The 22,751-nt window shown below is 35.4% G+C and overlaps 1 protein-coding gene across 5 annotated transcripts in view; it reads right to left on the bottom strand.

Annotated features, from left to right (window-relative positions):
• ADGB (androglobin) overlaps nucleotides 1-22,751 on the bottom strand; it is a 221,790-nt gene that overhangs the window by 125,146 nt on the left and 73,893 nt on the right. For all 5 annotated transcript variants that reach the window (XM_034963048.3, XM_055114198.2, XM_055114197.1 and 2 more), the window contains exons 8-12: nucleotides 20,477-20,724; nucleotides 16,524-16,652; nucleotides 7,135-7,229; nucleotides 1,671-1,845; nucleotides 131-221 (exon numbers count right to left, since the gene is read on the bottom strand). In XM_034963048.3, coding sequence (XP_034818939.1) covers nucleotides 131-221; nucleotides 1,671-1,845; nucleotides 7,135-7,229; nucleotides 16,524-16,652; nucleotides 20,477-20,724 — 738 coding nt within the window. The remainder of the gene's footprint in view (nucleotides 1-130; nucleotides 222-1,670; nucleotides 1,846-7,134; nucleotides 7,230-16,523; nucleotides 16,653-20,476; nucleotides 20,725-22,751) is intronic.

The following is a 22,751-nucleotide window of genomic DNA, read 5'->3' as shown; positions in this document are numbered from 1 at the left end:
TACATGTATTTGGGCTTATTTTAAAATTACTATTCTTCAAAATGCTCCCATTTGGTGTTATCTTTAGCCAGACACATCACAAAGTATTTACTAACAAGACACATTTGTGAGGAAGAATGTTAATACTTACGTTTCTGTTGGAATTGTAAATGGAGTCATTCTATAATTCAAAAATGGACTTGAAATCTCAAGGAAACGTTCAGGCTTCTTTACTATTAACTCTAAAAAGTAGCAGTTAGAAAGTATGATGTACATTTAAAAAAATCTTTCAGGATTGCATACAGAATTTAACATTTAATACAGTGCTGGATAGATTAACTATTTACTCAGCAAATTTCAATAGTGTGAAATAGGAATGTAAAACCATACATAAAGCTTTTATTGAAAGAGTTTATAGATCTTTACGGTATTCAATTTCTTTTGTCTACTCTTTTCTTTCCAGATTATGTGAAACAAGTCTCAAGGGAGAAAGTTAGCAATGTCTTATAGAATTATTACTTGGTATTTGCTGCTATTTCAAGTACAGGAATGAGTTTCTATAAAAGTCTTTTACTAAAAAAAATGTTCCCTTAGTTAACCTCTGTAACACAATTGCTTAGGATACAAGGAGGAAATGTGAACTAACATATGAATACGGCAGTGGAAGAACAAAAACTGTAGCAAAGTAATGATCATGAGGTAAAAAGAAAGCAGCAGGTCAGGAGAGGCGTTGTGGATATTCCTAAAGGAGTCTGAGGCTGATCCAGAAGAAAGAAATTCTCAATGAATAAAGGACACAGCACTTGCATTACCATGGTGACCAATGAAATTAAACATTAGGGGTGATTATTAGGAAAAAAAAGAGACTAGGACATGGGATACATAAATTTTCTTTGACTGTACACAGCAATCAGTAGCAAAATCAGAAATTACCTATATGTTCACTATTCTTCCTTTCATTCAACTATTCCTCAATGCCCTGAACGAATAACTGTTTTAAGAAGCTCTGCAAATTTAACCAAAATATAACATTTTAAAATAAAGGATTTTGTTTTCCTTTCAAGTGTCAAACAGATGCTGGTCTTCCGTTCAAGAAACAATAAAGGAGAAGATAGAAGGAAGGGAGGGAAGGAGACAAGGAAGGAAGGAGGGACGGAGAGAGGGATGGAGGGAGGAAGAAGGAAGGAAGGAGAAAACAAACAAACAAACACAAAAACCTGGGAAGTTTTTGTAACCCTAAAAGCAGATGCACTTTGCTACAAACGACTTTTCTATCACACTAATAATAACAACGCCATAACTCAAAAGAATGAGCTTCATATATGTGGTCAAGTCAGACATTAACCAAACTTCTTAGCTTCTGAGATGTGAAGAATTAATCCTTTAAAGACATAAAATTTTGGCATAAAATTAAACATAGGCTTCCAGCTACTCAGGAGGCTGAGGCAGGAGAATGGTGTGAACCCAGGAGGCGGAGCTTGCAGTGAGCCAAGATCGTGCCCCTGCACTCCAGCCTAGGCCACAGAGCGAGACTCCGTCTCAAAAAAAAAAAAAAAAAAAAAAAAAAAATTAAACATAGGCTTTAGAAGCAATGTTGGGTGATTTACCTTGACATACATCTTTCACCGCAAATGAAACTGTTAGACTTTCATACATTAATTAGAAGGATTTGAAGATGATGTGATACATACCTTGAGCTTCATCTGTTATAACAGTTTCCTTTTTTTGACGAATGAGTTTCCAGGGAGGTAGAGGAGGTGGTTTTGGTGGTGCTACCAGAGGACAAGACCTACTTCTAGTCACTAGCACAGGATGGCTACAGGTGTGGGAAAGCCCATATTCTCTAAGTTTCTCAGCAGAATCTGCCTAGAAGATGGAAAGTAAATTGAAAAGCATTCTCCTTCACTCAAAACAATGCTTTTTCCAATGTAAAAATACTATCACCAACAGAGCAATATGGTGGTAGTAAGAAAAAAAATCACCCAATATCTCTACCTCTCTTAATATAAGCATTATTATCATTTGTATTTCTTTCCATCTTTTAAATTTTCTGGAGCCCTGTTTCTTTATTTACAAAATGAGAGATTGGAACTAGAATACACTTTTCAGTTCTAAAAGCTTAAGGATGAATGAGATTGCACAAAATCTTAGCACACCAGTTAGTCCAAAATTAATCAGCCATTATTTTTACAGGTTAATGCTTTAACACTAGTGCTTAATGTGTAAATTTAAAAAAACTAGCCATTACTACATAATGTTTTTAAATGCTCCTTTCTTGAGTGTGTTCAGTGGTAAGGGGCTGTCTTGTCTACACTTCACCCCTCTTCCCCTAACAATGTGTTCCTCCACATAAGATCCCCATGATTACACATGATTACAATCAAGGAGTTGCCCAGGCAGATACTTCTCATATTCTAATGTTAGATCTCCTGAAGCCAGTCTGCTTTGGAATAATTCAGAATAACAGCTAAGTAGAACTTACGTTACTGATTTACGGCTGAACAATGCCAAAGGAAATAAAAAAGTATATGAATGTTAAAGGGATATACACTATAGCCAAATTCTGATGTTCACAGCTTACTTTAACATTTAAAGTAAAATAAATTGAAATATTAACAACATTAAAATCAATTTTGACCGATTTTGTCAATAACTGTTTTTCTTCCTAGTTATGTTGTCTCAATGATTTCTATGCAATAGCCACAATCCAGATTGTAAATTTACAAAACAGACACTTAAATTAGAACCAGAAACCCACTTATCAGCCTATTCCAAATTATTACTTCAACTGGAAACTGCCTTGCTCTCACGACTCTGCTGTAGAGCTCAATCTGCCCCGAGGTAGGAGACCCGTGAGATAGTAGAGTCCTTCCCAAGATCAGGATAATAATTTTAAGAAGGAGTTAATCAGTGCACTAGTGAGTCCAGCAGTGGCTTAAAATATTGTAAATATTCAAAATACAGACAACAGTGATGCAATAGTTGTTAAGTCACCGAATTAAGAAATGGAGGAAACTGTCATTTTCTTTTTATCCCTTTGGTATATTTTAGCAACTTAACTAAAAAATTTCAGAAAACTCTGGAATTATGTCTTAGAGTGCCTTAAAAAACTTTTTCATAGATGTTCTAAGATCTAAACCTTTTTCTATAACTTGAACCCTGTCGAGTTTTAAGTTTCCATGAGTCAAGCCACCACCTGAAACCAATTCTTTCAATGGAAAGAAAATGCCTTGGTATAGTAGTTATAAAAGGTGAATTACTGGAAAAGTTACATTTGAATAATATCCAAAATAGAAGTCAAACTCAAAGTGGTATTTAAAAGTTGAATAAGTTCCAGATACTTTACTAGTCATAATTTTTGGTCTACATATGTTAATTTCTTCCTGCCATTGCAACAAATTTTAGTCTAAAAACACTTTTTTTTTTTAAACCATAGAGCATTAGAAAATAAAATGATTTAAAGCATTTGGAAATGTAAAGGACTGGTCCAAATAACAAATTCCAGTATTAGCACCTATTTATAATTTGAATAATCTGCCAAAGTACTAACATGATTTTGGCACAAGAAATTTAAATACAGCAATTCTACATACTTCATTTTATTTTCAATGTACTAAGCAATACTTCTGATTCATGTAAAGTAATGCTATTAATAATAGTTATAGTTTGATGCTGAGAAAGTTTGTTCAAGGATTTCAAAGTTCCTTGGATTACAATTAGGGGATGAGGGAGATTTACAATAGTGCCTGAAACACTGAGTTTTTCCTAGGCACTCAATATACATATGCTGCATAATTCATGTGTAAGACTTAAATTAGAAGTTTCCTTTCCTAAGACCCTTTCACTCTTTTTACTTCAGCTCATTTCAAACATTCTAACAGATGCAAGAGTTGGATTTGGGCAGGTGAAAGAGGCTTTATTAAAACTCTCAGATCTACATAAAACTAAAACCATTAGAATACCCAAGAGGAGAAAGAAGTTGGATAATGTAATTTGTAACATCTTGCTCCTTCCCGAGTTTTGTTCTTGATTTTCGTGTATTTTTCTTTTTTACCACTTCTTTAAATAAATGTAAGTTCTTGGCTTTATTTTACCTGCTGATCTTACTGTCTTTGAGGCTGTAACTTTTAGCAATGTACTCCATTTAACAAAATTTCATTAAGACAGAAATTGTTTCCTATAGGTATATTCTTAAGACATTGTATCTCCATTATATTCTGATATTTACCAGGGAAACCAGATCACCCTCACAGGATGCTAACCTAAAAGAATCAGCAGGCAAGACAGGAAGATGGTGACACACTAGTCAGTTCATTACAGCTTTGGAAGTCACTTACTGTTCCAGACACTGGGCTAATTCCAGAACCTCTGGGCACCTTAAGCCTTAAACTTCCCCAAAGGGAGGATTTATAATAATCTTTATGCCTTGACTCTCAGGCATGCCTCAAGCTGCCTTTAAGTCTTCTCCCCTTATAATGTCAATATCTAGTAGTTCCTTGAACCCAGTGGAATCTTCTTCATCTCCAAACTTTCCAACGTAAGATTTCCTCTGCTTTGAACACACTTTATCCCATTTACTTGCCTAACTTCTCTAAGATCTCAGCTTAAACAGTTCTCCCTTAGGGAGGACTTCCCTGGCTACCCATTAGAAAGGATGACATGTTTCTGTTATGTCTTTCATTCTTTTTTTTTTCATTCATTTAACCATATGTTCACTTGGTTACTCCTCCAACAAATATTAATTCACCTACACCTACTACGTGGCAGGCACCTTGTATGCCTTCTGTTCTAATTGTATTATTTGCAGTTCACTCAGTTGTCTGCCTTCCTCATTAGACTCTAAGCTTTGTGGAGAGAACCTTGTCAATCTTGCTTATCATTGTATCTTCAGAAGATAGCATATTGTTTAGCATATAATAGTATATCATAGATAATTCATAAAATCTGTTGAATTAACCAATGAATAAACAGATGTGAGTTTTTAGTCTTTAGTCTTAGTTTTTTAACTTAAAAATGAACAGTATTTAAATTTTAGTTTCTCAGTAGCACACCAAAGGTTCAAAAGGATTATTTTGTACCCCATTCTTTTTGTAATGCTTTTATCCTGTGCTTACACTTTGTGGTTTTAAAGGGGGTTTGAATACTTCTCAGACATAAGACTATGGCACTCTATAAAGCATTGCTGGTATTCTTTTTTATTTTCTTTATTTCTTCTAAAAAGAAACAAACAGGATACATGTACAGAATGTGCAGGCTTGTTACATAGGTCTATGTGTGCCATGGTGGTTTGCTGCACCTATTGACCCATTCTCTAAGTTCCCTCCCCTAAACCCCATCCCACAACAGGCCCTGTTGTGTGTTGTTCCCCTCTCTGTGTCCATGTGTTCTCAGTGTTCAAGTCCCAGTTATGAGTGAGAACACGTGGTGTTTGATTTTCTGTTCTTGTGTTAGTTTGCTGAGGATAATGGCTTCCGGCTTCATTCATGTCCCTGCAAAGGACATGATCTCATTCCTTTTTATGGCTGCGTAGTATTCCGTGGTGCATATGTACCATATTTTCTTTATTCATTCTATCATTGATGGGGCATTGCTGGTATTCTTCAGCAGTCCAGTGAGTTAGAGCATTTACTCGCTAGCATATCTGAGACAGCACGTAGGCCAGTAGGCATGCAAAGAGGTTAAAAGAAAGGCAGGCGTGAGAAGGCCAGCCCTAATCTTAGCAAGAGGCTTGACTTGGGAGAGGCTTTAGAAGTACATTTAGATTGTTGAATGTTTCTGGTTTTTAGGCTCAGTCCAAATTGCTGTTTCTGCTATTTAACCATGGCTAATGTTTTCTAACTTTGGATTAAAAATAGTGAAACTGCCATATTCAGGATGGCACATAATCCTCTTATGAACACTGTTATATAGTAAAATTTTTGTGGAAGGAATTATTTTTATCTAAAAAAGTGGAGAAGAAAGAATGGGAAGAAAGAGAAGGGGAAAAATGTTAGCAACGTGCCCCCCAGGCATAATCTAAAAGACAAATGTAATGCACATAGTAAAGTATAATAATCATTCAATTGGAATATTTATGTTTCAAGCTAATTTCCATTCAAGTTTTAAAACATAGCTCTTTCTAGCTAACTAAATGAACATTTATATGTAATCATATTGCTGCATCATGCAGTTGTATACTTTAATGTAGTGACTCCAGACTATGAAATCCTAGTAACAAAGCGTTAGATGTCTAGAGTTCCCAAACAGAATTGGGATTCAAAAACCCCAAAAGCAGTAGGGCATTTGTTTAAATAAATTGTTAATAACTTGATGGACTTCACCATCACAAGGGAAGGAGAAAAGTTGTTTTTCTGTCCAAGAACAATAGATAGCTTAAAAATTATGAAAATGCATAAATACTATGCAAGCACTAAACATATTGATTAAAATTTAACATCATGAAAAAAATGTTAACAATATCTTGTTAAGTGAAAAGATGGTTTTCAAATGTAACATAAAGTGTGATTCCAGTAAAAAAGGTATACACATACAAACACAGAATATAGAAGAAAAATCAGAGTATATATGCCAAAATGTTAATAGGGTCTATGCCTTACCATTTATACTATAAATATTTTAATTGTATTTCCTTTCACTACATTTTCTAAATTTTCTACAATTTGTTAAATGTATAAGAAAACAATTAGCATTTATTTTGTATTATTTTGTGATACAAGAAAGGTCATAGCAGTATCTCTCCAGCCTGAGGGTGAATTCACTAATATCATCTTATTTTAAGAAAACGTATGTGGCCTATTTATGGGAAGGTCATTAATTATTACCTGGGAATAATTTCTATGATTTTCACTGAAATACATAAATCCTGTATCTTTCTTTTTGATTATAACAGAGGATCTATAAAAATTAAAAGTGACTATATATTTTTTCTTTTCCTTTTTTATAATTAGCCAGAGCTATTGCAATCATCTAAGATAATTTTGGATGTGTCAGATGCCTTAGGTCGACTATCTAATTTTGAAGATAAGGAAACTGACATCCACAGATAGAATTTTAATTAAATTTTCATGTGCCTTCTACCACAGCAAGTAATCACACACACACGTGCACCCACACACACAAAATAAATAATACTGTTTCCTAAGCTTGAATGCTTACCATCTTCTCTAATGAAAAGATCTTGTTTTCAAACAAATAAAGAGGTGTAAATGTCGCATATACGACCATATGAGAGGTCTGTATTGCAGAAGAACCTGTAAAACAAACATACATTATGTCGTGAAAATTCTAGTCAAAATCGGTCTGTCAGTTGCTCACTCCAGATTGTTCAATTGCCTTAATGAATTTATCTTTGGGCTGGTGAAAAATACATAAAGGATGCAAAATGAATTTAACAGATGTTAAATCTCAAAGATGTATCTATTTTGTAGCCTGTCTCATTCATTTTAAGTTCACATTGTTACTATTTAATAATTTAAGACCTTATTATACCTCATGAACAAGAGTTATTATATAAATATACTCTAGTTATTCATCAGTGCAACATAGAATGGTCCACAAATGAGAATGTTCAAAAGGAATTATTTTTAAATTGAAGCATTTCTTTTCTTTCATAGATAGGATCTTTATTCTATGTTGAACTTACAGAAAGTCCAGGAGCTTCTATGTCATTTTGCCATTTCAAAAAGAAAGAAAACATAAGTAAAATGAATTTTTCCATGAAGAAGTAAGGCATAAATAATTTAGTTTGAAATGTTTAATGCTGGTAGAATTTGCTTTTAAGTGTTGCTTATTTGTTTGTTATGTTTTTCTTATCCTTGAAATTATTCTATTTGATTATTTTATTCAGTATTTTTTGGTCCTGCAAATATTTTGGACAAATAAATAGAAGTCAATTTATTTTAGCCTCTTTTTATATTTAATTAAATTTTTTTACAAACTTACATACCGACATTTAACTATATTTGATACTATGTTTACAAAAGAATAATATCTTTAAGACCACAGAACATAAATTAGTTGTCAGCCCAGTATATGTCTAGAATGGAGATATGGAAATCTGCCAGACTTAGAGAAACATACTTCTACATTTCAAAATTGAAATTTGTGCATTTCTCATACACCTTGCCAACACATATTGATTGCCTTTTCCCTACATTACTCATTTATCTATGCTACATTTGTTTGATGATGTTAGTTATCATCTAATGTCCACAGACGCTGTCTCCCCAACTAACTTTTAATCCAAAGTTAGTTGGATTAACTAACTCTGCAGAGGCTTGGTTAATAATTTGGCCTGCTCCTTGTGGAATACAAGGTACTGTGTATTGTGTGATAACTTGTATGAAATAATATGTTTTTAAATATAACTAATCATCTTAAGTTTAAGGATGCAGCAAAATAATTATTCCTTTTAAAAAGAATGAATGTTTATGAAAATAATTTTCATGCACTCCTATCATCAGATAAGACCATTTGAGATACCCACATTGACCAGAATGGCCCTCAGCAGTGACCAGTAATTTACAGTCCAGTTACTTTTCTCACTGATCAATCTAATCGAAGCCCTCCAATAAGTCCTCTAATCAAAAGAAAGACTGTGAAATGCCTTTAGGTGTCAGCTGAGAGTTGAAGGCCAGTTATGGAGAGGAAGTTCCTGACAGTGATGACTGCTAAATATTAAAATGGATAAAATTTTAAAAATCAGTTTTTTAAATCTATCTGCAGAACTTTCTGCTCAAGGAAGAAGATAAGATTAAATGTACTTTCCAGGTTCAAGATTAAGCAGTTGGCTGTCTACACCTTAGGAAAGTATGAAGCATGAGAGGTGGAGGGAAGAAGAGTGAGGGTTCCTCTCTGAGCCTGGCTACTGAGCAAGATTGGGCTTCTTTACAAAAAGTCAGCTGAGTTTCCAGATGTTAAACACACACCTTACATAATGTTTGACCAGATGTCTGGGCACCCCACGGCTCGTTCAGGTTGATCTATTTCATTAGCTCTTTTCTAAATCTTGTTTTAAAAATCATAACGTGTAAAAGTACTTTGGTCCACATTATATCCCACATTTGTACATTATGCATTATAAATTTTGATGTCTTCCCTAAAATTTTCTAAAGCTTAATATTTAATATTATCACATTAAGTACTTTGTCCTTGATCTTTAATAAGTCTTTTGAACTTTTATTTTCCTTATGATATTAAAAATAAAGTTTGTGATACAAGTATTTTGAAAAAAGTTCTCATTTACTTTATAACATTATGTAATAAAATATATGGAAACCTGGGAATTCCAGGTGAGGTCTTAGAAAAAAATAACTTTAGAAACTTGGAGTAAAGAATGTGGTCTTGACATATTATAGAAATGATGTTGATGACAAAAAAATTTGCTCCAAATTTTAGGATAATCACACATTTTACATGGGATTGTAGTATGTAATGTTGAAATATTAAAAAATAACACAAGTGTTTAGTTAAGGGTGAAGTTTTAAATATTTAATAAGTGGTATAGCATGGGCACAGATTAATTAAACTAGAAGCTGATTATAAATATTGGTATCACTATACTGGTGCTATTAACTAAATATCAATCTGTAAAAGCTGGATAGGAATGTGCTATTAAATAGGGATTTTCAAACTAAGTTTTATACATCTTATAAATGAGATTCAGGGGCCCAGAACTCAGTGAACTATTATGTAACACTGCAGATCTGTGTGCACACTAACTGCTTTAGTCTGTTTTGTACTGCTAAAATGAAATACCTGAGACTGGGTAACTTTTAAAGAACAGAAGTTTATTTCCCCACAGTTCTGGAGGCTAGGAAGTCCAAGATCAAGGTGCTGGCACCTGGTGAGGAACTTTTTGCTGTGTCATCCCATGGCCAAATAAGCATGTCATCCCATAGCCAAACTCACCCTTTTATAACAAACCCACACCCGGGATACCTAACCACTCCCATGATAATGGCATTAATCCATTCCCTCTGTCCTCATGGCCTAATTACCTCTCATTAGGCCCCACCTCCCAATATGGTTGCATTGGGGATCAAAATTCTAGCACATGGACTCCAGAAGACACATTCAACCAAGACTACAAAGGATTTGGAAAAAAAAAAAGAGAGAGAAGGTTCAAAATTTTCATAAGATTTTCAAAAAAGTTTATTAGCCAAAAAAAATAAGAATTATTTGTAAAGGGTCTAAAGGGCCTTAGATAATTCCTATTTGTTCTGTTATCTCTCTGTAAATATGTTGTGTGATTCTGCAATATTGGAACACCCATAATGCTTTTTGATTTTATTATATATCAATAAAACTGCTTTTAAAATATCTTAAAGGCAAATGTTTAAATCTAGGGGCTCTATAATTTCTTTCAGTGAACTATCAATGGTACAGACCATGAAATTTCCTTATCTTTCCAGTTGTTGGAGTAACTTTGTATTGAATTAGCACAGCTGCATATAATAATGCTTAATAATTGAGAAAGAAATTTAAGAAAAAATATACTCTTGAATGATGAAATGAAATTTAACATCCTAGTCTCTAAAACTGCCTTAAAATATTTTGTACAGTACTTATGAGTCTTATATGGCCTACAACTGCCATACTAATTATATGTATTTTATTGCTCAAAAGAAGCTTTTGCTACATTTGTATGATTTAAATGTTTTATTTTACATGTGATACAGCTTTTTTTGCTTTCTATAAGCATATTTCAGAAGACTGCTATAAAATACATAAGATTACTTAAATACCACTTTTATCATTGATTTCATTTTATGTTAGACATTTACTGTCTGAACCTATAAAAATTTCAGCCTGAAATTTTGAGTCCCAGTGAGATGAACCCCAAATTACTATAAATCCATAAGAAGTATTTGTTAAAGATTATATATGATTTTTTTCAGATGTGATCTTTAGTTAATTTAGAATAGCTAACTTTCAGTGAATGCCTACTCTGTGCTAAGGCCTAGGTATTTCATATGAGTCAGTTCACATAAACCCTATGAAATAAATTCTATTTTTAACAGTATTTTTCAGGCAAGTAAACTGAGTTACGGATAGGTTAAGTAACATGTCCACTACACAATTAAGAAGTGTGAAGTGTAAAGTAGTCCCTGGTCTTTCTGGCAATTTTTTATTGTCTATTATTCTATGTGGCAATATCTAAAGAGGATAATGACTCGAAATGTGTTCCGGCCCACTTCCTACCAGACAATGTTTGCAGGTCCAATATTTGATGCAAAGCTGAAAAGTAAAAGACTTTTTATACCAAGTCCATAATTTCTTAATACAAGTTTTAAAATAATATATATTAGTGGGCTTCTAATCTATTTGTTTCATCAGTTCCACATGTCCATATTCTTTCTTGAGCGTAATTCCCAAGGCTAATTTACTTCTTTGCTTCATAGAGGCTACTTTGAAGATAGCTGCAACAAAGAGGTTGCAGTCTTAATCTTTGACACAACCAGGTGTGTTGTTTAAGTTTTACTGGACTGTATTAGGCCATACTTGCATGGCTATAAAGAGATACCTGAGACTGGATAATTTATAAAGAAAAGAGGTTTAATTGGCTCACGGTTCTGCAGGGTGTACAGGAAGCCTAGATCTGGTATCTGTTTCTGGGGAGGCCTCAGGGGGCTTTTACTCATGGCAGAAGGCAAAAGGGGGAGCAGATGTCTCACATGGTGAGAATGGGAGCAAGCAAGAGAGTAGGGAGAGATGCTACACAGTTTTAAACGACCAGATCTTGCAAGAACTTACTGTCATGAAGACAGCACCAAGCCATGAGGGATCTGCCTTCAGGTCCACTCCCACCAGGCTCCACCTCCAGCACTGGGGATTACAATTCAACATGAAGTTTGGGCGAGGACAAATATCCAAAATATATCCTGGACTTTTGTTGTTAAATACTTAGGTATGGCCATGAAATTGAATTGTCTTCAATAGAATGAGACCAGAAGTGATAAACAATACAGCTTGTTTTTACTTCAAACACCTTGCACCTGCAATCCTCCAAGCTCTTTTACTTCCCACTGGTATAGAACTTTAGAATTCACATGCTAGAGTATAGGAGGCATAAAAAGGGAGGAGCATGGCTCTCTTCAACACCAGCCTTATCTCCAATTAATTGTGGTAAAGAAATAGCCTTCTTTTTCAATTTTGTATGTTCTGTGAAATCAGAAATTTCTCTATTTTTCCCATTTATTTTGGAAAAACAGACAATTCTTCCCTGAACTCATTTCTTATTTGAAATATCTTGCTAACAGTAGATATTACAAACTTAACACTGCCTAGAATAGCAGATTTTCAACCACTTATTTTAGAGACTCAGGTTCACTGAGTACATGGCTAACTTCTAAATTGTCGCAGGTTCCAGTTTTACCAAATATTTTGCTGTATGAGGTAGATCTCCAGGTTTCCTCAAGCTTGAGATACCATTTATTCACTGCCTTCTACTCTACTGTTAAGCAGACACCACATATTTTCACCTTGTTATTAGTACTCAACTTCTGGCAGGAGTTAATTTATCATGAGGTAATTGTAGCTGCTATAAGGAACACACTAAAAAATGACTTAAACATGATATAGTTTCTTTTTGTTCATATAAAGTACAAAATGAACCTTCTTGACCAGCAGGCAGATCTCCAGGTAGTGATTCACATACTCCTGCTCTGTCCATCCTTGTGGCTTTGCCATCTTTAACACTGTGCTCTCAACAGCATTGAGCTAGCAAAAAGGGAATTGTAATTGAGAGCACGGTATAGGTCAGTCTACAGCTGGTATGTATCGCTTTGCTTCACATCCTGTGGGCTAGAAATGATACAGAAGGCCACATCTCACTTAAAAGAGGCTGGGAAAATATAGCAAAACTCTGTTCCTAGAAAGAGGAGGAAATTGTGAAAAGCTAGCAGTTTTTCTCACAGTCAGAAAATATCCAACTTACTATTCCACTGAGTCATATTCTAATGTTATTGATTTTTGCTTTTTTGAAACAATTTTTTAAAGTTACTATGATACTGAACTCTATAATAGAGTACTACACAAATTCTAACTTACCCTATAGTTAATAAGTTACTGGCAAAACTCAAATCTCTAATATTTCTCATAATCATTTTTTCTCAAATATTGGAAGGGTATGATTTATTCATTCTTATAGAACTTTGGTATTTGTAATTAATGTCATTATTTGTATCAAGGTTTCTTTTTAAGCTACATTTTAAATTTAGTTATTTAGAGAAAAAAGTTTTCAATAAGTTTTACAGTTTAAAATATTAGTATTCATAGATATCGAGAGGAGAGAAAACATAGTAGTTGTGTGAACTCTGGAGTAAGACTGTGGGTTTATGAACCCACTTTACAATTTATAATTTGGAGTTCCTCCAAGAGAGCAGAATCAGTGCCAAAGAACTTCCCCTTTATGCCAGGAAAAAGGTCTTAACAGGACTTTCTCAGCCAAATTTTAGAATTGCGAATGATGAGTGACTACAGTGTGTCCCCTGCTATTTTGTTTTATGAGTGGAGTTTATATCGCAGTTACTGTGTTCCTCTTCAAGAGTACATGAGAGATGTGAATGGATACATATGGGTGTATCTGTAAGCATGTGTGTGCATGTACATGACTTGGAGATCCTGGATATTTTAACTAGATGAAATTACTAGATAATAATTTAGACTGGGACTCTTGGTACGTATTGAACATATATGTGAGAAGAAGAGTGAAAGGGGTATCTGGTGATCAGGAAAGTGGAATGTGGTAAAGATTGATCATTGTTCACCAAATGGTTTCCTCTTCTGAAATGAGCGATCTTTAGCACGTCACATTCCATATTTCCAACTCCTCTTAAAGTCAGGTGTGGCCATTGGACTGAATTGTCTTCAATAGAATGAGACCAGAAGTGATATACAATACAGCTTGTTTTGATTTCAGACATCTTGCTCCTGCAATCCTCCAAGCTGTTTTTCTTCCCACTGGTATAGAACTTTAGAATGCTAGAGGTATAAGAGGCATAAAATGGAAGGAGCGTGGGTCTCTTCAATGCCATTTAGAAAATAACTTCCTGCCAGTGATTAACACTAGTCTTTTTATTTTAATTGAGAAAGAAATATATATGACATTAGAATCATTTGTTAGTCATACCAGCTAGTGTACCTAAATGAATACACTTATTTTGAAAATAACAAAATGAAATCTTAAATGTCAAGTCATTATTAGGATATGCATTGGATAATATTAGATGACATGTAAATATATATAAATCTCTACATGTCTTCTGCCATTATAAAACTATATCTCCTATGGCATTTAAAACTGTGAGCGTCATTTTATTGTAATGACCGTTGTGATAAATACGCTACTTCAAAAAAATTAATAAAACAGGGGTTCTTTATATTAAATTTTCAGTGACTTATCAGAATTAACTACAACACCTCTAATATCAAATCATCAATAAACAATATAGACAGAGCGTGGTGGCACATGCCTATAGTCCCAGCACTTTGGGAGGCCAAGGTGGGTGGATCACTTGAGGTCAGGAGTTTGAGACCAGCCTGGCCAACATGATGAAGCTCTGTCTCTACTAAAAATACAAGAATTAGCCAAGTGTAATGGCATGCGCCTGCAGTCCCAGCTACTTGGGAGGTTGAGGCACAAGAATCGCTTGAACCTGGGAGGTGGAGATTGCAGTGAGCTGAGATTGCACCACTGCACTCCAGCCTGGGCGACACAGCAAGACTCTGTGTCAAATGAATAAATAAACCAATAAACAAACAAACAATATAAATGTCATGTTCTATTTTCCATATGAGTTTGAATTGTCACTCAATTACCTCTTGAACACTTACTGTCTATCCATTATCTCCTTTACAAGTGAAACCAAAGCAGCTGATTGAAGGAAATGAATTATAACACCATCAGAAATGCACTTAGATTTAACTCTGTGGGAGAAGGAAGTTCACATGGCCACCCTCATATTTATGCCAGATAAAGGACTCCTATAGAGTTCATTCTAACACTGTATCTTTAGCACATGTAAGAATTAACAAAGGCTTTTGCAATGAATATGCTAAAATGTAGCTCTACCAACAAGTGCTAAGCACTTTACCTGGATTCAACACTTGATTCTCACAAGGACCCTCACCAAAACAATAATGCTGATTTATAGAGATCCTGAGTTTAAAGAGGCTCTATCACTTGCCTGATACTTATACACTCAGTGTTGGAGCAGATATTGAACTCAACCAGCTTGACTCCACAGTCCAAACTGAACCACATTCTATGTGTTGGAATGACCTTAACTGTAAGTTCACCAGGAGAAGGAAGGCATCATTACTTTTATTTTCACAAAGAAAGAACTCTCAGAAAGTTTTAGCCATTTTCACAAAGATGAAGAACCATCAGTAAATCTGCTAATGTAATGTTTCTCACTATCAAAAAATATTGCTTAAGGCATCAATATAAGAAAATGATTTTTAATGTAGAATTAAAAATACAACAGTGACTTTTTTCTATCCACATCACTAGACATGTTTCAGTAAAAATAAAAAGCCATAATTATTAAAATGTCCTCATACAAATCATCATAATAAGAAAAAAGATAAAAATTTATTAATGAGGCACACTACTAGATGTAAAAACACATATTTTTGACTAGCTAATAAAGGATGAGGTGAAAATGATAACCTGCACTCTGGAAGCACCAAGATAGATGAGCCAAAGCTGAGACTCAAAAGAGACACTCTAGTCTTCCTCCTGATAACCTCCTGAATAGGTTGTGGTATCATTTTTTTACAGCTTGTTTTCTTTCAACCTGATACAATTTGTTTAAGGGCTACTATACCTAGACTGTTTTAGCTGGTACACAGGACAAAAATGTGGTAGCCAAGGGGTCTTTAGAGATAATTTGTAAGTCCAAATTGGAAAGATTAATTAAAATGAAAGAGCTCCAATGTGATTTTAAGTGATAGAGAAACCCTAGCATTTTCACAAAAATAGTTGACCTTTATACAATGAGGCTATTATAAATAGTTCTTTTACATCCACCCAGTCACAGTGCGATACACAAAAAAGTGTGGTTGTCAGTATTGTGATATAAACAATGACTTCCAGAGTCTCCGGCCTCACAGTTACTTTCTAAAACACAGTAAAAGAGCTGGAGGCCCACTGTGAGCAAGGAGCCAGATGTAGGCTTTTTGTTTTATTTGGTGGCTGGCATCTAACCACACAAACAAGTAACTTTGAATTTACTTAATTTGGATGATAAATTCAACCTGAGTATTTTTTAGAGAAATACCTGAAAGCGACCAGCAGAAGCCTCTCCCACATGTGGATACTTCTTCTGTGACAGTTGCACTGTAATTTGGACAACAGGCTTCTGTCATTGGTAGGACTTGGCCCAACACGCCCACCCATCTGAGAACCCAACATTTAAGGCAACCTTGACTAAGTTTATTTAGTTATTTCAAAAGAAAAAATGTATTTCTAAGTTCCAAGGTTTTCCAGCATTTTAAGAAACAACTAAAATAGTTATTATTCTAAGAAATTAAGAGCTTACAATCTGATAGGGACTGCACAGAGTACTGCACTTCTGATGAGGGTCTTGAACCATGAAGTGAGAATTTGGATTTTTCTTTTTCTCCATCTTTGCTTCTCTTCTTTCCAATGTCTCTTGCATCTGCTTTCTCTAACATATGAAAAAATCACAATAAATACTTTAACTAGACAATCTCAAACTATATTTCTTATTCAGTCATTGTCTTCCAGAAAAAAGGCCAAAATAATAGTATTATTTAATGTAAAATTATGCCATAATTTCTCCAAAACATGATCCCCTCTAATTAGAAACACCATGATAAAGCCAGGGAGAACTTTGAAAATTGAGATATATTATGAAATAAATGCAGCATTGCTTTTTATCTACTGCATATAATTTTGTTTCATGGAGATAATTATTTGAATATATTTTATTTATATAAGATTATAGTATCAAGGTAATTTTCTCATTTTAAAAATAAAAACAAAACACAGCAAAGCCTGTGCTGAAAGTTAAGTCCTAAATGTAGAGCCCTCTCAGATTTTCCTTATTTGGGTCCTCCACTTACAGGAAACAGTTTTATGACTCCAAAATATTTTCTTGTGGAGCCCAGATTCCAACCAAAGTCCCAAACCAGCATCTTATTGCCTACATGGCTTAGGTAATAAAACTCTTGTATCCAGAACGATTCCCACCATTTGAATGCTCATTCATATACTCAATCCACAAAACATATTCTTCTTCAACCTAAAATACTTTTCTCGAAGATTTTTTTAATTCCCTAACAAATCTGTCTCAATTCTGAGACAGAAATTATAGATTTCTGTCATTTCATTCTCTGCATCATCTGCAAAGTTTGTAATCATCATTGGTCAGGTTGCTCATCTTTAAAATTTTCATAAATAAAAACTGTGACATTATCTACTTATAATGTTTCTGAACATCCAAAATAGACATGTTTCATATCTTAGCTTTTTTTTTTCTTTTTGACAGGCTTTCACTCTGCCACCCAGGCTGGAGTGCAGTGGCGAGGTCTCAGCTCACTGCAGCATTGACCTCCCAGGCTCAAGCAATTCTCTCACCTCAGCCTCCTGAATAGCTGGGACTACAGGTGTGCACCACCACAACTTGCTAATTTTTCTGTTTCTTTTCTTTTTACTTTTCTTTTTTATAGAGACAGGATTTCACCATGTTGTCCAGGCTGGTCTTGAACTCCTGAGCTCAAGTGATCTGCCTGCATCAGCCTCTTAAAGTGCTGGGAATACAGGCGTGAACAACTATGCCCGGCCCATATCTTAGCTTTTTCAGTAGATTTAACACTTAAATTAGATATAAAAGTAAAGATAGCTATAACTTTAATCATAGGATAAAACATTTAACCAAGAAGTTTCTGTTTTTAAAAAGTTTATTATCAAAATTTTTTTGTGAATTTTCTATATATATTACCTTAATTCAATAAAACTAATTTTAGGAAGCAATATTTGAGTGCATGTATAATTTTCAAATAGGACTTTAAGAGCTTTCAAACTTCTATTCAGAATTTGTGACTTAAAAATAATACATAATAAAAATTATAAATAGAAAATAATCAAACTGTTTCACATAGAAATTTGGATAGAATACAACAGTGCTCACCAAAATGTGTTTTTGCCAATACCCTAAATAAGGATTGCTCCTCTGTCATTTCATCCCACCCATCTGGCAAAGCCCCACTCTGAATAAACTTGGCAGCTGAGTCCCACTGGAGATAATCCTCCCATAGTTCTGCAAACCTTGCCACATCTATTTTAAATCTCCGTGAGAATCTACATCTTCCACCTCCACCTCACTTTCAGCTCATAGCTAGGCTGTGTATAAACAAAAAGTAGAAGTCTTTGGTCTGAAGTCCTCATCTTCTCCTACCAAACCCGTTTACCCACCTACACCTGTATCCACTCTCCCATGACCTGTGCCCACCTATGAGAATGGAGGAACCATTGCTCTCCCTGGGTTGGCCCAATCCCCTTATAGCTGGGGTGTGGAACTTGCTCCTTCTCAGAAAACATATACTACTGCAGTCATCTCAGCGGGATCTTCCCAGTCATCACTTAAAAAAAAACCAATTTTCCTTCACTAGATTCACAAATATATATTCTGTCTGCCTCCCACATTCTTCTCTATCAGCTTCCACTTTGCAATTTCCTGTTCTTCAAGGACAAGCTTCTCACAGGGTTGTTTATACATTATTTTACTTCCCACTTCCTTCTTACTCCCCTCCAATGTATCTTCTACTCCTATCACTCACAAGTGTGCAATGACCTCCATATCACAAATTGTAATTGAGAAATTTAAGTTTTCATCATAGTTCATCTTCCCACAATATTTAATACAATCTCTGGTTCCTGCAACACTTTTTCCTTTGGCCCCGATGACAAAATGCTCTGCTGATGTTGTCCCTGCTCCTCTGGCCGGTCCTTACTCTTCATTCAGCAGCTCGTCATTTTGTACCAACCTCTTAGATGTTCCACTTCTTCAGGACTCAGTCTCAGCCTCCCTCATCTGCTCACTCTATACTGTCTCCTTGGGAAATATCATTCCTGGTTTAATTTTGCAGGCATTTGTCAATGACTCCCAAGTGTATATCACCAGCCTAGGAGTCTTGACATGAAAAACCACTTGCTTGTCTTAAAGGCACCTCAATTTCAATATATTCAAAATCATTTTGTGATCTCTCCTAAATGGTACCACCATCTATCTTGCTTTGCAGCTTGGAATTCTACCAGTCATCATTGTCAAGTTCTGCCACTTTTTACTTTTTAAATAGGAAAAATATGTGTTTAATGGAAATTGAGAGCTAATACTAGATTAATTTAGTAGCATCAAAGTAGAGAATTGCTTTTGATTTTTAAAGAAAGCAAAATGTGGAATAATAATTAGCATATAGTAAACACCATTATAAGTCCTAAAGTCCTAGAAAAGAAAGATCTTAATTACATGGCTGTTGTCACAAAAACTTAAGAAAGGATAACGACAACAAAGATGCATTTCTTAGGGAAGCAGGAGCCTCAGAGGCCCTGAGAAACCACATTTTAAGTTCAGCTCCATCTTAAGAATAACAAGGCACATTTCTTGCCAGTCATGACTCACAGTCATTACATGTTTATAGCTGAAGATACAGCCTAACGATACCTACAAGGGACACACTCTTACAACAGCAGAATGTCCAGATGTCCCAATACCGATAGCAATATGTCCATATGTCCCAATGCCCCTAAAAAGTATGCTTTCAAGATAATTATTGTTATGCTTTGATGTACTTAATGCACTAGAATGCCAAGTATAACTTTCTTTAAATCAACAGAATACTACATTTTGTCACGCTGTCAGGACAGCTTAGCTTAGCTTGGCTTTTACATAGATAAGACTCCTATATAAGAAAAACTGGGCTGGGTGCAGTGGCTCACACCTGTAATCCCAACACTTTGGGATGCTGAGGCGGGTGGATCACCTGAGGTCAGGAGTTCAAGACCAGCTTGGCCAACATGGTGAAACGCTGTCTCTACTAAAAACACAAAAATTAGCTGGGCATGGTGGTGCACGCCTGTAATCCCAGCTACTTGGGAGGCTGAGGCAGGAGAATCACTTGATCCTCGGAGATGAAGGTTGCAGTGAGCCGAGATTGTGCCACTGGACTCCAGCCTGGGCAACAAGAGCGCAACTACATTCCAAAAAGAAAAGAAAGAAAGAAAAACTGAAAACAAAGACAGCACCTTTCTTTGCTTGCTGAAGATGCCCTACTCTGTAACTGAGGAGTTTTCAATAAACTATCTCTTCTTACTTCATTCTGTGACCTGCCTTGAATTCCCTACTGCATGAGATCCAAGAACCCTCTCTTGGGGTCTGGATCAAAACCACTCTTTCCAGCAACACATCAAATACAATTGTAAGGCATTTATATGCAATGTCCATACTGAATCACATGTAAAATATCTTACCCTTTGGAACTTTGTCGCTTTTCTCAGGAGCCTTTAGTGTTGTCAAAGAACTTTCAGGTTTGAATTCCTTCACGTCTTTTACTTCCTTTCCATCCTTTATTTCTTTTCCCTCCTTCCCTTCTTTCCCTGGTTCTTTTAATTTAGAATCTAACACTGCTATTTTGCTTTCAGAGCTGGCCTCATCTGACAGCTTAAACTCAGGCAATATTTCTTTCAGGAGCTCCCAAACTTTGTCCATATATCCTGGGCTAAGAGAAAAGACAACAACATTAATTTCCAAACGATGTTTTTTTTTTTTTCCTTGAACTTTGCAAGAAATTACTGACAGAAAAATCAACTTGCTATTTAACGAATAATTTCAATTGTTACTCAAATTTTTAGTTAAAAGAACAGCATTATGTATCAGACATTCAACAAGCTTTCATTGCGTGCCCACTCTGTGCTGGGCTTTGCTGATACAAAGCGACCAAAACCATGGTGTTATCTCAGAGATCACTCGCCCTGGCAGGGAAGCTAATCACGTTAACAGCCAGGACAGGGAAAGAACATGTCCTTGAGCATCTATTAAGTGGCAGACACTTTTGCATGCATGATCACTTATGCAGAAGGTCCTTATCTTACGAGGCTTCTCTGTGGAATGTGACAGTGTTGTTTCTTGCTTTTAATTCTTCCCTGAGGCTTCCATAACATCCCTCTTTCCTGGTTTTCTTTCTGTTGTCATAGAAATTACTTGCAGACTCCTTTGAACACTCCTTTTCTTCTGCTCACTGTCGACAATTTAATTCTCTTCCCACAGCTCTCCTCTTGGTGTTCTTGCCATTTTACATAGTATTTCCTCATATTTTGAGTTTATCCACAAATGTGTGTCACCTCTAAATCATTAGTTCCAGCTCAAACCTCTCTCCTGATATCCAGACTCACATATTCAACCACCTAATAGGTATTTGTCCCAAATAAATAAAAAAAGATAAGTAAACAAAAACGTCCTGCATCACCTTCTACTTAGTACTCAAAGCAGAAAATTCAGAATGACCAAGACTCTCTCTTTAAAATCCCCTTCAAATAAAACACAGTGTCCGTTGGATACTACCTTTTCTCAGTGCAGTGGATCCCCTTTTCTCCATTCTCATCACCACTTCCTTGGCAGAAGCCCTCAGAAGACCCCCCTCAAGAATACTGCACAAGCCAGTCTCGCTGTTCCACTCCTGCCATTTGCTGTTCTAAGGCTCTGAGCAATCTTTCAAAACCATGAGTCTGATACAGTCATCCTCCTGTCTACAATCCCTTACTGACATCTGATCATTTTAAGGAGGTTGTAAAAGTGTCAGCATGGCATAAAAGGCCTATCTATCTAGATCCTATTTACCTTTCCATTCCCACATCCTATTCCTCCTCTAGAATTCCATAGCACATAATGCAGAACCACATGTTTTTCTGGGATGCACCCTGCTTTCTTCTATTTCCTTGATATATTTTCTTCTGTGAGTTGGATTCCCCACCTCAATCAGCTTCATTCATTTCAACTAATCCTTTGAGATAAATTCAAGTATTATCCTCTGCAGGAATTAAACTATAGGTTTCTGTTCTGAGTTCCCAAAGAATCTTTTACGCTCTCCTAGTATTCTAGTATAGCCTTTAAATTTTTTTTTTAATTCTCATTTTACACAATTCATTGAGCACATACTGTATCCCAGTCATTCCGTGTCACTGTTCTAAACACAAAAGGCACTACATTGAGCAAAACAAAAGAGGGTCCCTGTTCTTGTGGACAACTTTACATCCAATGGTTGGATAAAACAGAGACAGAGAGAGAATAACAACAGTGATAACTTCCATGATGAAAATGAAATAAGGGAAGCTGAAATGTGGCATAACTTGGGGAAGGAATAACTTAGATTGGATGCTCAACTAGGCCTGTCTAAGGAGTTGATGGTTAAGCTTGGTGAAACCCAGGCGTTGTGACATACCCAGCTAAGTGAATAATCTGATGAAAGGTCATTCCAGGCAGAAAAAAAATAAGAGTAGCCCATGTAAGGACCGTAAGGTAGAGTGAGTTTCATTATATTTCAGAAACAGAAAGAAGACTTGGGTGACCAGTAAATGGTTGCCAAGACATTGATGTGGTCAGTGATGAGGTCAGAGACTGTGTGAATCAGACAGTGTAGATCTCTGAGGATCATGGTCAAGACTGTAAAACTTCATTCAAGTGTAATAGTTAAACACTGAAAGGTTTTAAGCGAGGAAAACTATATGATCTGATTTATACTTTAGAAAA

This window comes from Pan paniscus, chromosome 5 (genome assembly GCF_029289425.2).
Source record: "Pan paniscus chromosome 5, NHGRI_mPanPan1-v2.0_pri, whole genome shotgun sequence".
In the NCBI taxonomy this organism is placed as follows: Eukaryota; Metazoa; Chordata; class Mammalia; order Primates; family Hominidae; genus Pan; species Pan paniscus.
This window is presented reverse-complemented; position numbering and strand designations above follow the sequence as displayed.